General features: G+C 37.5%; 1 protein-coding gene across 6 annotated transcripts in view; it reads left to right on the top strand.

The window, feature by feature from the left end:
* ATP13A3 (ATPase 13A3) overlaps nucleotides 1-10,430 on the top strand; it is an 81,626-nt gene extending 71,196 nt beyond the window's left edge. For 5 of the 6 annotated variants that reach the window (XM_014732823.3, XM_070242716.1, XM_070242713.1 and 2 more), the window contains 2 exons: nucleotides 534-623; nucleotides 6,954-10,430. In XM_014732823.3, coding sequence (XP_014588309.2) covers nucleotides 534-623; nucleotides 6,954-7,148 — 285 coding nt within the window. In that variant the 3' untranslated portion in view covers nucleotides 7,149-10,430. The remainder of the gene's footprint in view (nucleotides 1-533; nucleotides 624-6,953) is intronic. The other variant, XM_070242714.1, reaches the window with a different exon arrangement.
* The last annotated feature ends 3,379 nt before the right edge of the window (nucleotides 10,431-13,809 follow it).

Genomic DNA, 13,809 nt, shown 5'->3' with positions numbered 1-13,809 from the left:
TTCTATAATATAAGTTAGTCAGTCTTTTCACTCAAATGTTATTTAAGATAAAATGTTTTTAAAACATGGAATTTTTAGGGAATCCTTTTATAATTCCTCTTTATTATTCTTGCTCACTGTCAAAAGAATTATTTGTGTGGGACTCTGATGAAATCATATTGATTTATAGTTGTACTTACATAGATGTAGAATTGACATATATTAATTTAATGGAAATAACTCATTGTTAAGAAAAAGACTTCAGATTATAAGCATTATTTTAATATGGGAAAGACCCAAGGATTCACGTAAAAGCCATGTTTTGTGGAAAATTTAGAAGTCTCATTTTATCTAAAATTTTATGATTTATATTTGTTACAAAAGTCCTGTTGTTTTTCTTTATCCTTTTGCAATATTAACTAAGATTCTCGATGTGAAAACCAAATCATGTTTTTTGCTAATGAAGCAGCATTGTGTGAGCCTTTTTAAATGTGCACGCTAATAAAGAATGACTTAGTCATTTTTAATTCTTAACTCACTGGCATATCTCTCAGAACTTCTTCCTTGACATGGTCCTTTGGAAAGTTGTGTTCAATCGAGACAAACAAGGAGAATATCGCTTCACCAGCACACAGCCACCACAGGTTGGGAACCAGCACTTGCTCTGAATTCTTCACGATATCTAGGCTCTTTTAGTTGTGTGCTCTGCCTTCTCTAGGGTGATGTTCTGTTGTGTGTTGCTTCAACCTTTTCCCCTCTGCCTGGCATTTTATTTCTTATAAGGAGCCCTAGAAAATTCATGGCAAACATTTGTAACAGGCTTTTCAGGACTTCATAAATTTCATAAATCTCATTTCCATTCCAATCCTTATCTTCTGTGTGTATTGGTGAGAGTTAATTTTTCCATTTCTGTCTGGTTTAAATTTTATATTTTCGGTTTTCATGAATCCCTTTAAAAGCTAAATGGGATTCATGTAAACGTACTTATGAGATGGGAATTGTTTCTTCATGGATCAGTGTCCAAAGGTCAGAATTTTGAGGAATTATTTCTGATTTATTTTCAGTTTCTGTGCCTTAATTTTGGGTGGCTTTTTAGCTTTCCCTAACATAGCCCTCTCCATCATTCAGGAAACTTTTCAGAGATAGTGCATATTTTTATACAAACCATACCTTAAGACTTCTGACGTTTTGGATCAATTTTAAGTAATCTATTTAAAAGATATGTGAGCTCTGTGGTAAAATAAAAAGACAAGCAGATGAATAAAACTTATTTCCTGGTGTTAGGATGTTGAAGGATAGTTCTTGATAGAAAATATAGGTTAATCTTATTTTTTAAACTGATGCCATTTGATAACAGCTCTGAGCCAGCTTTATGGGTATAGAGAACTTGACAGTATATGGTGTCAGTTCTCATTATCTGATCCATTGCTGTTTGTGGATGGGTGGTATGCTTTACAATGTGAGTTCTGAATCTTTCACTCATCCTGAGCCACAAGGAAGCTTGCAGAGTTCAAGAGGATTCCCTGGCATTTAAAGTTGGGTCCCTCACTTATTTTTAGCCTTCTTTTAACTAAGAAGCAACTTCCTGACCTTTATTTTGGCAATTTAGCAGGCTTGATTCCCGTATAATATCACAGGGTTGCTTTAAAAGAAATCATCCTGTAAAGTGCCATTTCCTTTTCTAATGCTTTGTGATGAATAGTGATAGTTTTGTAATGATGAGTGAGTCTGGAATCAGCTTCATTTTCTTTTCCTCAAAGCAGTGTGATGCCCAGTGTCCCTGGTACTGGGTGTGACCAGAGCTGTGTAAGTCCTTCAGGCCCCTGTGTCTATATTTTTTCCCTTTTGGTTACCGCCTTAAAATATTTGAATTGGAAATCACTCCTCACTTTTCAACCAAAATTAAACGGCAGAAAATTCTGTCATTTGCTCAGTCTCTGTTTTCTAAATATTTGTTAACAAGTATCTGTCCTTACTTTTAAGAGTTTGTGTCTTGAATGTGAAGTCCGCCCTCTCAGGTGTTCTGGGGAGAGAGTGAAGGTAGAGAGGTCTGGAGCTGGTGGCTGCAGCGTGCCCTGTGTGTTTACCCGGTCTGCAAGTCATTTTAGTCAAGACGTTTTAGTCTTCAAGAATTTTAGTCTTCAATTTCTATGGTCATGATTAAGAAAACATTTTAAAAATTACTGGCTTTAGAAAAGAGAGTTCTTATAACCTCTTTGCACGGAATGGTATACTTTCATCTTCTGACACTTCTCTGTGTAATGTGGTTTCACTGTTGATGTTTGTGACCCTTCAAGAACCAATCAGTCATATTACCCTAAGCTAGTGAGGGTAATCACTCTCAATCAGGGGCAGTCTTACCCCCAGGAGACATTTGCCCGTATCTGGAGACATTTTTGGTTGTCACAGGTGATGGGGGATGGTGTTGCTACTGGCATGTAATGGGTAGAGGCCAAGGATGCTGCTAAATAAACATCCTACAGTAGTACACAGGACAGCCCCTCACAACAAAGAATGTCTTGTCCGAGATGTCAGTAGTGCCGAGGCTGAAACCCCCCACCATAAGGTGAAAAAGAAAGCAAAGATGAGAGTGACGTGCTGCATCTAGGACTTATGTGGCTACCATAATTCTGTCCCTCACCACAAACTCCTGTTCCTCATCTGCTCGTTTGGTGCTCTTTCCTGCCAAGAACCCTATGAGGTCTTCTCAGGCTGCGACTCCCAACCTTCTGTGTTAATGTTGCAGGGGAAAAAGCCCTGTTTCGTCTTTTCCTTCCTTACCATATAGACCCAGGGACCGTTGAGTTGGGTTGAAAGTTTCAAACCTAGAGACCCTGGACTAGGCTCCAAGTCCTCCAGGTCTTAGGCAGCTGAATTGAGGAGTCAAGAACGCCATCTGGCAATGTCTAGTAACCGTGTCCCAAATATCTAGTCATCTACAAGGCACCATACAACACCTCCAGGATCCACTTGATCTTAAGGTATTTCATTTTACACATAAAGAAACAGCGTTCAGTTGATTGGCCAAAGTTATGCATCTAATGAATGGTAGAGTTGGGAATTGAAACCAGGGTTTCTGATTTCAAGGACAGTGTTTTTTTCCATTATGCCACACTGCCTCACATATATTATTTATGGGACCATAGAGATTCAGACTAATAGAACAATCACATGACAAAATGGAGACAAATAATACCTACTGTTATCAATACCTACTTTTTATGGTAGACACTGTGTAAGGCATTTTGTATAAATTCTCTAAGTGTTACAACAACCTTTAAGACATAGGAATGTCTTTAGTCTCCATCCCAGTTTTCACAGATGAGGAAACAGTGTTAGAACTAGTTTCAAATTCAGGTTTATCTGGACCCAAACCATAATATTCCTATACCAGAAAGCCTCCATCTGTTCTTTAAAGACCAGGTAAACTTTTAAATGTCATTTTATTTAATAGAAGACATTTAGACATCAAGTTCTACTTGGCCTATTGGACATTCATGCAGCTAACCTAATTTAGATAACAGGAAGGATTTTTACATAATAGTAATTTATTTCCAATAGTGATAATTTCTCTTATTGATGCTCGGTGGCCTCAGTAAATGTCCATTGAATCAAACAGATTAAGTAAACCATTTGCAAATAATCAAAGTTAAAACTTTTATGTAGTTAAATATTTTTTTCTATAACGTTCTTTAGTAACCCCAGATGTTAATACTTTTTCTCTGACAAAAAAAAGATTCTTGATATTTCACTGATTTTTTTTTTTTTTCAAGGAAGGGTATTCACCAAAAATGCCTTGAACTCCACCCTTAAGCAACTGAATGAACATTTTCGGTGGAGGGCCCATCATCTGTTTAAGATCTGTGCTGTCTGTTCTCTTAGTGAGAAGCACTCGTGCCTCTCCTGTGTCTGGTAAACCGAGGTTGCTTCGAGTAGATTTGAACTAGAATCATACCATCCTGTAGTTTGATGCCACCCAAGGATCTGTGCCTAATTACGTTTTCCTTTTTGGGGAAAAATCCAAGTGTTAGTTGTAATCTTTATGCCACTTAGCATTTAGATAGAATACTAATTCTGATTGTCTTTATTTGTTTTATATTCAGGATTGGTATGGAAGAAGAGTTTTATGAAAACCACAGTACCATTATAACATACTTTCCTACAAGCATGGCTTTATATTTTACATGCTACCCATGAAAACATTTCCTAAAAGACACTGCTAAGAGTAAACTGGCATTGGGGTTCTAGAATGAACAGCTTGGAATGGTCTTAAGAAGCAGGAGAATTTTAGCCGTAGATCTTTTTAAAGTTCTTTGTGGTTTCTCTGCTGGACTGTGGTGGCCTCTCTCCCTTCTCTGAGGGACACACTGGTTGTTTAACCGTTCCTTTCAGGAGCAAACCAGAAGATCCAGTTGCTCCGGCTCCTTGTGTTCTCCTGCTTCCGAGACTTGTGCCTGGATGTTTGGGGAGACCCAAGTGCTCATTCTAAGCCCCCGTCCCCTCTTCGCCTTCCTGTTGCTCAGTGCTTGCCCCCTCCTCTTGCCACTGTCATCGCTCCTTTGATTGATTTCTCACTGCAGCATGCCTGTAGCACCTGTCATTTTCACTCCCACTGAATTCTGTTGTGTTTGTGGATGTGAGGGGTATGTTTACGTTTGCAAACTAACAAACCTATGCTTGCCTACAGTGTATTCTTTATGTATGGTATTTTGGGCAGGTGAGAGGAACAGAATATGTGTCTAATTACAGTGGAAGGGGGATCCCTAGTGTTCCATGTGACTTATTTTTTTCTAAATCATAACAAGTGTATATTGCTTTTAATAGGAACATGAGGATTTATTTTTTAAACATGCACCTTTAATGTAAAAAGAATACTATTCACTTGTGATTCTGTTTGCAATGAAATTAGTTTTAATTTTATTGCTTGCCTCACTTTCCACAGGTAGGGAACAGCGGATTTAGCTATGTGTGTGTGTCTTACAATTGAATACACTTGGCTGTGACTTTCCGTAACTCAGCCTGCTGTGCATTGTTCTTCAGCCCGGCCAGCTCCTCTGGACAGACAAGGCCTTTATGTCTCTGGTTTTTTTTCGTTAAAGTCAGCGTTTACCATTATTAGCCTTTTCCTTTGATCCTTTAACAGTGTCACATGCCATAAAATAAAAAGTGACAGCTTTCAGATTGATTTAGGAACACTGATCTTTTCCACAATTAGATTGAAGAATTTTAAACACCTTGGGAAAAAGACAGATCTAAGCAGCGAGCCATCATCTCAGATTAAACATTCAGGTTTGTTGTGTATGTGCTTCCACTGGAAGGGAATGTTTATTTGGAGGGGTGAGGAATCCTATGTCTACTCTCTTCTGTATCCTAGCGCTAAATATTTTCTTGTGGAATTCTTTAAGGTGGTGGTAATAACTCTTTTTACCTATGACAGTAAAGCGTTGACTAGATAAATAACCTTCAATATGTATTCTCTCTGCCCCCCTCCCCCCAGTCTCACAGAGCTTGTGACCACCGCTTTTGTCTGTAAATTCTTGGTAGCAGTGCAGCTTACTGTGTTTTGTTGACAGAGTAAATTAAAGACCCTTAAAAGCACTTAGTTATTGTTTACTGTGCCCTCAGTGCAGCCACCTGCCCACCCCGCCGCGCTGTGGAAGGAAGGACTGGTAGGCCCCTGGGGGTTGTCTCGATAAGATGAGAAGACCTACCCAGGCAAAGCAGGAAAACATTTCAAAGAGTTTTCATTTTCAAGTATTTTTGCTGTTCTCTGTTGGCCAATTTAGAAACATATGTTTCAAAATATATGTGTTATAAAAAATTTGCCTTTGTTGATGATGAGAATATTTTGGGTGTTAACATCAGAAGGCCTGTCATGGTTATGTTATGCTTCCATTTTGTGAGATGACTTCGACTGAGATTAGACCTAGCTGTAGCCTGGCTTACAGGTTGATGGCAAAACAAACAACCTGGGATTTAAATTCTGCTTTGGAGAAGAGACAGCCAAAATAATTAAAAATTGACTCTTTTTTGAGGTGACTATATCTACAGGTTTTGGAATAGTCATTTAATTTTATATCATTTACTTCCCATTTCAATCAAGATGAATTCTGAGGGCCTCTGTTGAATTTACATTTCTGTACAATAACCAGGGACTCTGCTTTCTCCAAGAATCACTTATCTAAATCACATTCATGAAAAACATCAGGATTCACCAGAAGGGTTTCAGTGACAGCAGAGCATTTTCTAGTGAAGTAATACTAAGAAATAGTACTTGCTTATATTATACCTTTCTACGCACATCTTTCCAATTGTGGAGCACCAAGGGAAACCATCATTATAAAATAAAATTGTTGTTTTTTTATATTAATGAGACTGTGGTTTTAAAAGAAGTGATTGACATTAAACATGAGCTAAGATCTAATTTTGACCTAACAACATTTACATCATGCTTCATGTTTTGAAAGGTGATATTAACAGTAACAATGATATATTTATACTACTTTCTTCTAAAAATGATCAGGTAGCTAAGTTGCTAGGAGCAATAGTACCAAAAGATAGTTTGGGATAGAGAATGAGGGTTTCCATATTAAATATAAAAAGAATTTTCTCTTTCTGAATAGTTTAAAGTTATTCTTAACATTAGATATTTTGTGTTATAGAATCATGGAATCCAGATCTGCAAGTTATTTTAAAAATTTATCCATTGAATTTATATTCAAGAGGGCAGATAGTACATAAAACTAAATAAGAAGTTAATTACATTGGTAATTAAAAAATGTAACCTTAAAAAATGTGTTCCTAAATAATTGAAAGCTGACTTTTTTTTACATCAATTTTTTTTCATTTGTTTGTTCTCAGAAGTCATCTCTTCTTATGTTCTGTGCTGTGACAGTACTATGCTTTAACAAACTTGTTAAAAATGAGCAGCCCTTCCTCTACTAGGGTGGTGTTCTTTTTCCTTATTTTCTTAGGAGTCCGTGGATTGGTGGGCAAAATGCTGCTTGTCCTGGGCCCTGAACTGTAGAGAGAAGATGCCAAAGGCCAAGTACATGTACCTGGCTCAGGAGCTCCTGGTTGATCCGGAATGGCCACCAAAACCTCAAACAACAACAGAAGCTAAAGCTTTAGCTAAGGGGAATGGATCGTGTCAGATCACCATAACATAGCAGTTGCTCAGTCTCAGTGGTGTGCTAGTAGCAGTATTGAGGAGGATGTAATTTTAGGACTTTCTGATCCTGTGTGTCAGAATGGCACCATTTCAATTTATGACCCCTCTGATACAGTAGCTGATTTGAGAGCTTTTTTTTTCTTAAAAAGAAAACAAAACAAAAGTTTGGCTTGTCAGTTAAATTAATATTCAGTCTGTACAGTCCTGTATCTTCATCCAGTAATTCTGAATTAAAGTAATTCTAAATATTATATATATTTCCAGAATTTTCTTGATTGTTACCCTAGTGATACTCTTTATATAGGGCACAGAAGAAGGTTGGTATTTGGTAGGTTTTTAGACATTAGGTTTGAGACTTAGTTTACACCTTTAAATTTATTTTCACAACCCCCTTCTTAGAAAAAGTCCTTGTTTTGTATCCAGGCCCTAAATTTGTCCTTGATAAATAAAAAGGGTGTTAATTAACCTCCAGTGAAAGTAGGTAGCAAGTCTGTTTTCATTGGATTCTAACATTTCTCCTACAGAATTCTCTCTACTTACACCAGTTCCTTTTGACAGCCTAGAGTTAGGAGTGAGTTTTACGGTGTTGCTTATAGAACAACTCAGGTAATTTCCATTCATGGTTTTATATTTTCTGTACAAACTGCCTGGGTTTTTATTTTTCTAATCAGCAAGGTGCTTCACTATCTTCTTGAGATGTTCCTTGGAGCTATTAAATGGATCTTGTGCTCTGTCTGGTGTCAGTAGTATAATTTGCTTCAGTTAAATGTTGTAGAACCTTTTTCACTAGAAAGAAAGATTATTTCTTTTGGCGAGATGTAGATTTATATTTCTAATATCTTTTCATACCCGTTTTTTTCTCTCAGGTTTTATATTATTGTAAATCTTTATTTTCTTCTATGTCTTTAATTGCCTAAAGACATAGGATAATAGTGAGTTGTTTTTGTTTTTTTTTAATTTTTTGAGTTAGAATTTTACCTCCTAAAATTCTTAAGGTTTGATGTATGTCCCTTCTGTAGTAATGAGGTTTTAAAAACGAAGTGGTTTCCGACTGCTCTTTTTTCAAAGCAGTGTGAACTTGATGAGAGTTTGTTTTATGCCACTAGGTGGCACCAGAGGTCAGAGTGTACCAATTTTGAATTGAATGTTTACAAATGAGGGTATTTGGTTGTGGAAATTTCTGGGAGAAAAAAATTGAAATAAAGTTAAAGAAGAGACATTCATTGAGCCAAAAGAAATGTGGAAAATATTTTTCACCTTTCTGTTTTGCCTAGTTAGTGTTTAAATTCTAAACAAAATTAAAATATCTTTTAAAATGCCTTTCTAGTAAGATCCTGCAGTTTGGCAAAGCCCACAGTTATGATAAACAAGGAAACTGATATTGCTGTAACATGGATACTAAACTGTTAGAACTCTGTGACATTATCCTCTGTTCCTCCTTAACCAGTAGCATGCTTGTGCTTTCCACTAGCTGATCATTATTTTCCTGCTGTATTTTTTACCAACTTATCAAATGTTACCCAGAACGGTAGAGCCAAATGGTTCTCATTGCTGATGCTGCAGAGACCTGAATGATGTTTGGTAACTGTAGAAAAATGTAAGTTATACTCAGGATCACTGTTAATTGCTATTGCCACTGATGATTCTTACAAAAATATAATTGAAGTTTTCCATCAGAAAGTATGATACAATATTGATAACATTAGATAAGAACAGTTGTTCCATGAATGATTCTATGAAGCTATGCATCTTAGACCTCTTGAGCTGTGAATTAGCACTGTTTTCTATAGTTACTTATTCTCTTGATCATTCTATAGTTTTCACATTGATTTTCAATATGTACAAGTGTTATTCTTCAGTAATTTCCCAGAATTGTAAATTTTATTCTTTGATTTAAATACTGAAGCATATAATTAAAGTAATTGCTAAGTAGCAGCTTAAAAATCCAGTTATCAGATTGTATTTAACATCTTTAAGAGCATAATCACAAGAACTATATTTTTGACACCCTCCCCCTTTTTTAACATTCAGATTTTATAGGAGTTTTATATCTCATCTGTCCATATTGTTTTCAAAGGAATGAGTTTTTTAGGTAGGTGGAAAAGCATTTAGGAAGGTAGAATTGAGCGTAGATGAGGTGGGTTGCTCATATGTAACTGATGGCTTCCAGAATGTTATTTGAAGAATATCTGTGAATCCAGGTGTGGGTCCTACTCAGTGCCATAGGTAGACTGAATCTTCTCTCTGTAGGTCACCATTACGTAGTAATTTTGGTTCTGAATTTCACATTAAATTATTTGAGTGTATACAGACCTAAATTTTAAAATGTGTACATATATTATTTTGATGTATTAAGATGAATAAATATTGCCGATTTAAATTTTATTTATGCACATACTTAAAGGACAGAAGTGTCCAGGAAAGTAATTGTTAAATAATGATATGTAACTTTTTAACTTTTTAAATGAATAACAGGATTTTTAATGTGTGTCTCCCTCAGGGTTGTTTAAAGTTTTTTTTCTCCCTTAAATATATAAATAGTGGTAACTATATGTTTTGTATCTTCTGGCACCAACTGCTGTAAAGCAATGCTGCAAATAATGCTTGAATAAAAGTGGCTAAGCCAACAACAAAATAAATACTTTTTGTATTAGTTTTATAATCCTTACATTCGAAACTTTCCAAATTGCACTTGCTTTTAAGCAAAACTGTCGCAGTTTTTACTCTATTTATTTTGTTTCCCATGTTTATGAAAATACTGCGCAGTTTCAAGGCATGGTAAATAATATATCAGTGTTTATATATTCTGTTCCAAAAACGGCTATAGATACAATATCCAGAGAAGAGCAAAATTCAAACTTTAGAAAACATTCTAAGATTTCATGCATGCATATCTGAAAATAGGTTTTTGTATATTTATGGTGGGAGGTGGTTGGGGACTTTTAACAAAATGTGGGATGTTAATTTTTGTATAGTCTGTGGGCATTTACACATATTTTTAATGTATTAAAGTTTGGTAATTATGTGCACATTAAATTAATAGTTATTTCCTGTTATGATTTGTGAATTCCCTAAGACTTTGGATTTTTTTTAAAGTAACTTTATATCAGAAATGATACTGCATCTTTATATTTTTAAAATTGTATTGCTGCTCAAGAATGGTACCCTGATGTCAAAAAGGCATATGTCATAATTGTACATTCAGCGCTGTAAATAACGTTATGAAATCTTTTTTGATTGAAGCTATTCAAAATAAAAATTTAAATGAATGAAATCACAATTCTTTTTTTCTATGTCTTTATACATTTGTTTACTTTTTAGTTATTTGGATACTGCCCTCTCTGGATTTATTTTCCTGTTTAATACTTTTCCATTTCTTTCTTTCTTTCTTTTAACTTTGAAGAAAATAAGGACTGCATTCCACATATCACATCATGTCTGTGACCATCCTGTGGAACCCATCAGTCAGAATCAATGTAGAGCCAAATGTTGTGTCAGGAGGTCTGAGGGAAAGGGTGAAATGTAATACTAGGGACTTATGTATTGATAATTGGGAAGATAAAACTGCAAGATTTATGCCACGTAAGACATGCTATCCTGGTATCGTGGGTTCTGCAGGAGGGCTGTGTCTTCCATGTGGGCCGTGTGGCTGTGTGGGGTGGTGGAGTGGCTGGTGTGAAGGCCTACTTGGAGCCCAAGTTGTTTCCATTCACTGGTTTGTGGAGCAAATGATCACACCCGACAGCCTCCTGCTTTTCTTCTTCCTCTTCCCCCTATGTCATCGCCAGCCGCCTTCTGAGTGTATATTGCGGGAGGACAGAGAGGGCTCTAGGAGCTTGAAGGAGACCTCACTGTTCAGAGCTGGGGTTGTGGTTACTCTAAGTGCAGAGAGGTCCTGCTGTGGCGTGGCCTCTGAGTCTCCCCTACGGCAGAGAAAAGCATATCTCATTCAGGCAGACACCTGCCTTTGAATGGCCAGACCCCATAGGCCAGGGATCCTTGCCTTCACACACAAGCTGCCGCTTGGGACAGCAGATTTCTGAGCCATTTCATGGATCCAAAATCTGAAGGACCTGAAACACAGGAGCCCTCAACTTCATTGCTCAAAATATACCTTGTCCACTTATTCACTGGATGGACTCACAGTGCTTCTCCAGTGACCACAACCTCCATACCCAGTTTTCCCTTCCTGGGCGGTGAGAATGTCCTAGTCTCTTCAGAGAACAAAACTTGGAGGCCGTTCTGATGGGAGCTCTTCCTGGGGAAACAGGCAAGGAAGCTTCACCAGAACTTGACTCGAAGTTTTACTCCAAGTGTTCCACGGCACTCCTTCCCAGTCCCTTGATCACTCTGGCTCCCTGGCATTTTTGTGGGCGAGGAGCCTTTCACTTGGTGTGCACGGCTGACTCGCTAGGTCGTCAGAGTAGCTGCTCTGGGCTCTGGAGTTGCTTCCCTTGATCAGAGCTGAAAGAGCCCTCCCACGATCCCCGGCAGAGGCCGCGGCTTTCCCTGTGGCTTAGGGCTGCACGGCTTCAAAGGTAATTTCCGTCAGCTCAGCATTCACTGGGCTTTGACTGCATTTGGTGACATCAAAGGCTGATTGGATTTCAGTGTCTTTTCTACAACACCTGCAAATGTCATGGCTCAGGGGACTGCTTTCCCAACCAGGGTAAACTAAGAACCAGTTTTGCTGTACCACTCCACTCAGTAATGCCAGAGCTTAGTGTTTGTTCTTTCACAAATCAAGCATTGACTTTCCCCAGTATTTTTTTAATGCCCACATTCTTACCTTTTCTCTTAAATGATGCCATTTTCCCTCCCAGATCACTTTATTTTGCATTAAAATCTCTTAGTAGTGATATAAGCACACTTAATAAAAATTCAAACCTCATAGAAAGATATATAAATATAAGGAAGTCTACCTATTCCCTGATTTCTCTCCCAAAAGGTGAATACTAAAGTTTCCTGGGTGTATCCTTCCAGAAAAATATTTATGTATATATCCTCATATAAATATATTTTTTAAAATGCTACACAATACCATTTTATGTGCTACACTGCCTTCGCTATATGTCATTCAGTATGTCTTAGAAAGGTATGCCAGCATTTGCACCTCAACTCTATTCTTTTTAAAGCCGTGAAAGGCATCCTGTTGCATGGATGTACCCTAATTTAAATGACTACTTCCCTTATGATGAGCATTTAGGTTTTCATTTTTTCCCCCCTATTACAAGCACTTCTGCAATAAGTGTCTTTCTGCACCATATCCATAGAGTATATTTTTAGTGGTGGAACTGCTGGACAAAGGATATATATATTCCTTTTGTGAGGAAGATTGGCCCTGAGCTAACGTCTGTTGCCAATCTTCCTCTTTGTGTTTGGGGAAATTGTTGCTGAGCTAACATTTGTGCTGATCTTCCTCTATTTTATGTGGGATGCCACCACAGCATGGCTTGATGAGTGGTGCTAGGTCTGCACCTGGGATCCAAACCTGTGAACCCCAGGCCGTGGAAGCAGAGCACGCAAACTTAGCCACTACACCACCAGTGTATTTGAAATTTGGTTGATACTACTAAATTTTCCTCCAAAAGTACTGTAGTATGAGAATGTCTGCTTCTTCACACTTCATAAAACACTGGATATTTTGAGTCTTTAAACTTCAAAAGGTTATTTCAGTGTGGTGTTGGTGCAGGGTTACCAAATAGCCCAGAAACAGACCCACACATTCACGAGATGTTGGCTCACGACCGTGCTGACATTGTAGCTCTGAGGGAAGAAGGGGTTTATATATATAAATGGGGCTAAGACAGCTGCTTATCCTCATGGGAAAAGATAAAATTGGACTCAACTCACATCATACACAAAAGTCAATTCCAGGAACTTTCCAAATGCAAAGGACAAACCTATAAAACTTAAAGCATGATAGGGGAATATTTTTCTGTGTTGGGAGCAGGGGATTTTTTATTTTTTCCTGCCTTTTTCTCCCCAAATGCCCTCAGTACACAGTCGTATATTTTAGTTGTGGGTCCTTCTAGTTGTGGCATGTGGGACGCAACCTGAACATGGCCTAATGAGCGGTGCCATGTCTGCGCCTAGGATCCGAACCCTGGGCCACCAAAGTGGAGGGGTCGAATGTAACGACTCAGCCACGGGGCCAACCCCCGAGGATTTGTTTTAATAGACACAAAAAATGCAATCATAAAAGATTGATAATTTTGCCCCTATCAAGATATCTATCCATCAAAAGACATCATAAAGAAGGTGAAAAGGCAAACCACAAACTAGTTGGAGATATTTGTAACACCTATAACTGGCAAAGGATTAGTATCCAGAATATATAAAGAATGCCTACAATTCACTTTTTTAAAGGACAAACATTTTGCTTGTAGAGAAATAAGCAAAAGAAAAGAACCCAAATTTCTCAGAAGATGAAGCACAAATGGCTCTTAAAAATAGGGAAAGATGCTCAAGTTTATAATTAAATGGGAAAATGAAAAGTTAAAACCACACAGACAATTATTTCATATGAGCGGCAAAAATTAAATTAAAAAAATCAATTCCAAGTGTGGACAGAGCTGTGAGGCACAAGAACTATCATACACTGCAGGTGGCATTATATATTGGTACCACTACTTTGGAAAGCAGTTGGACATTCCTAA

This window comes from Equus caballus, chromosome 19 (assembly GCF_041296265.1).
Source record: "Equus caballus isolate H_3958 breed thoroughbred chromosome 19, TB-T2T, whole genome shotgun sequence".
In the NCBI taxonomy this organism is placed as follows: domain Eukaryota; kingdom Metazoa; phylum Chordata; class Mammalia; order Perissodactyla; family Equidae; genus Equus; species Equus caballus.
Note: the sequence above shows the minus strand (reverse complement) of the source record. Positions and strands in the feature narration are given on the sequence as shown.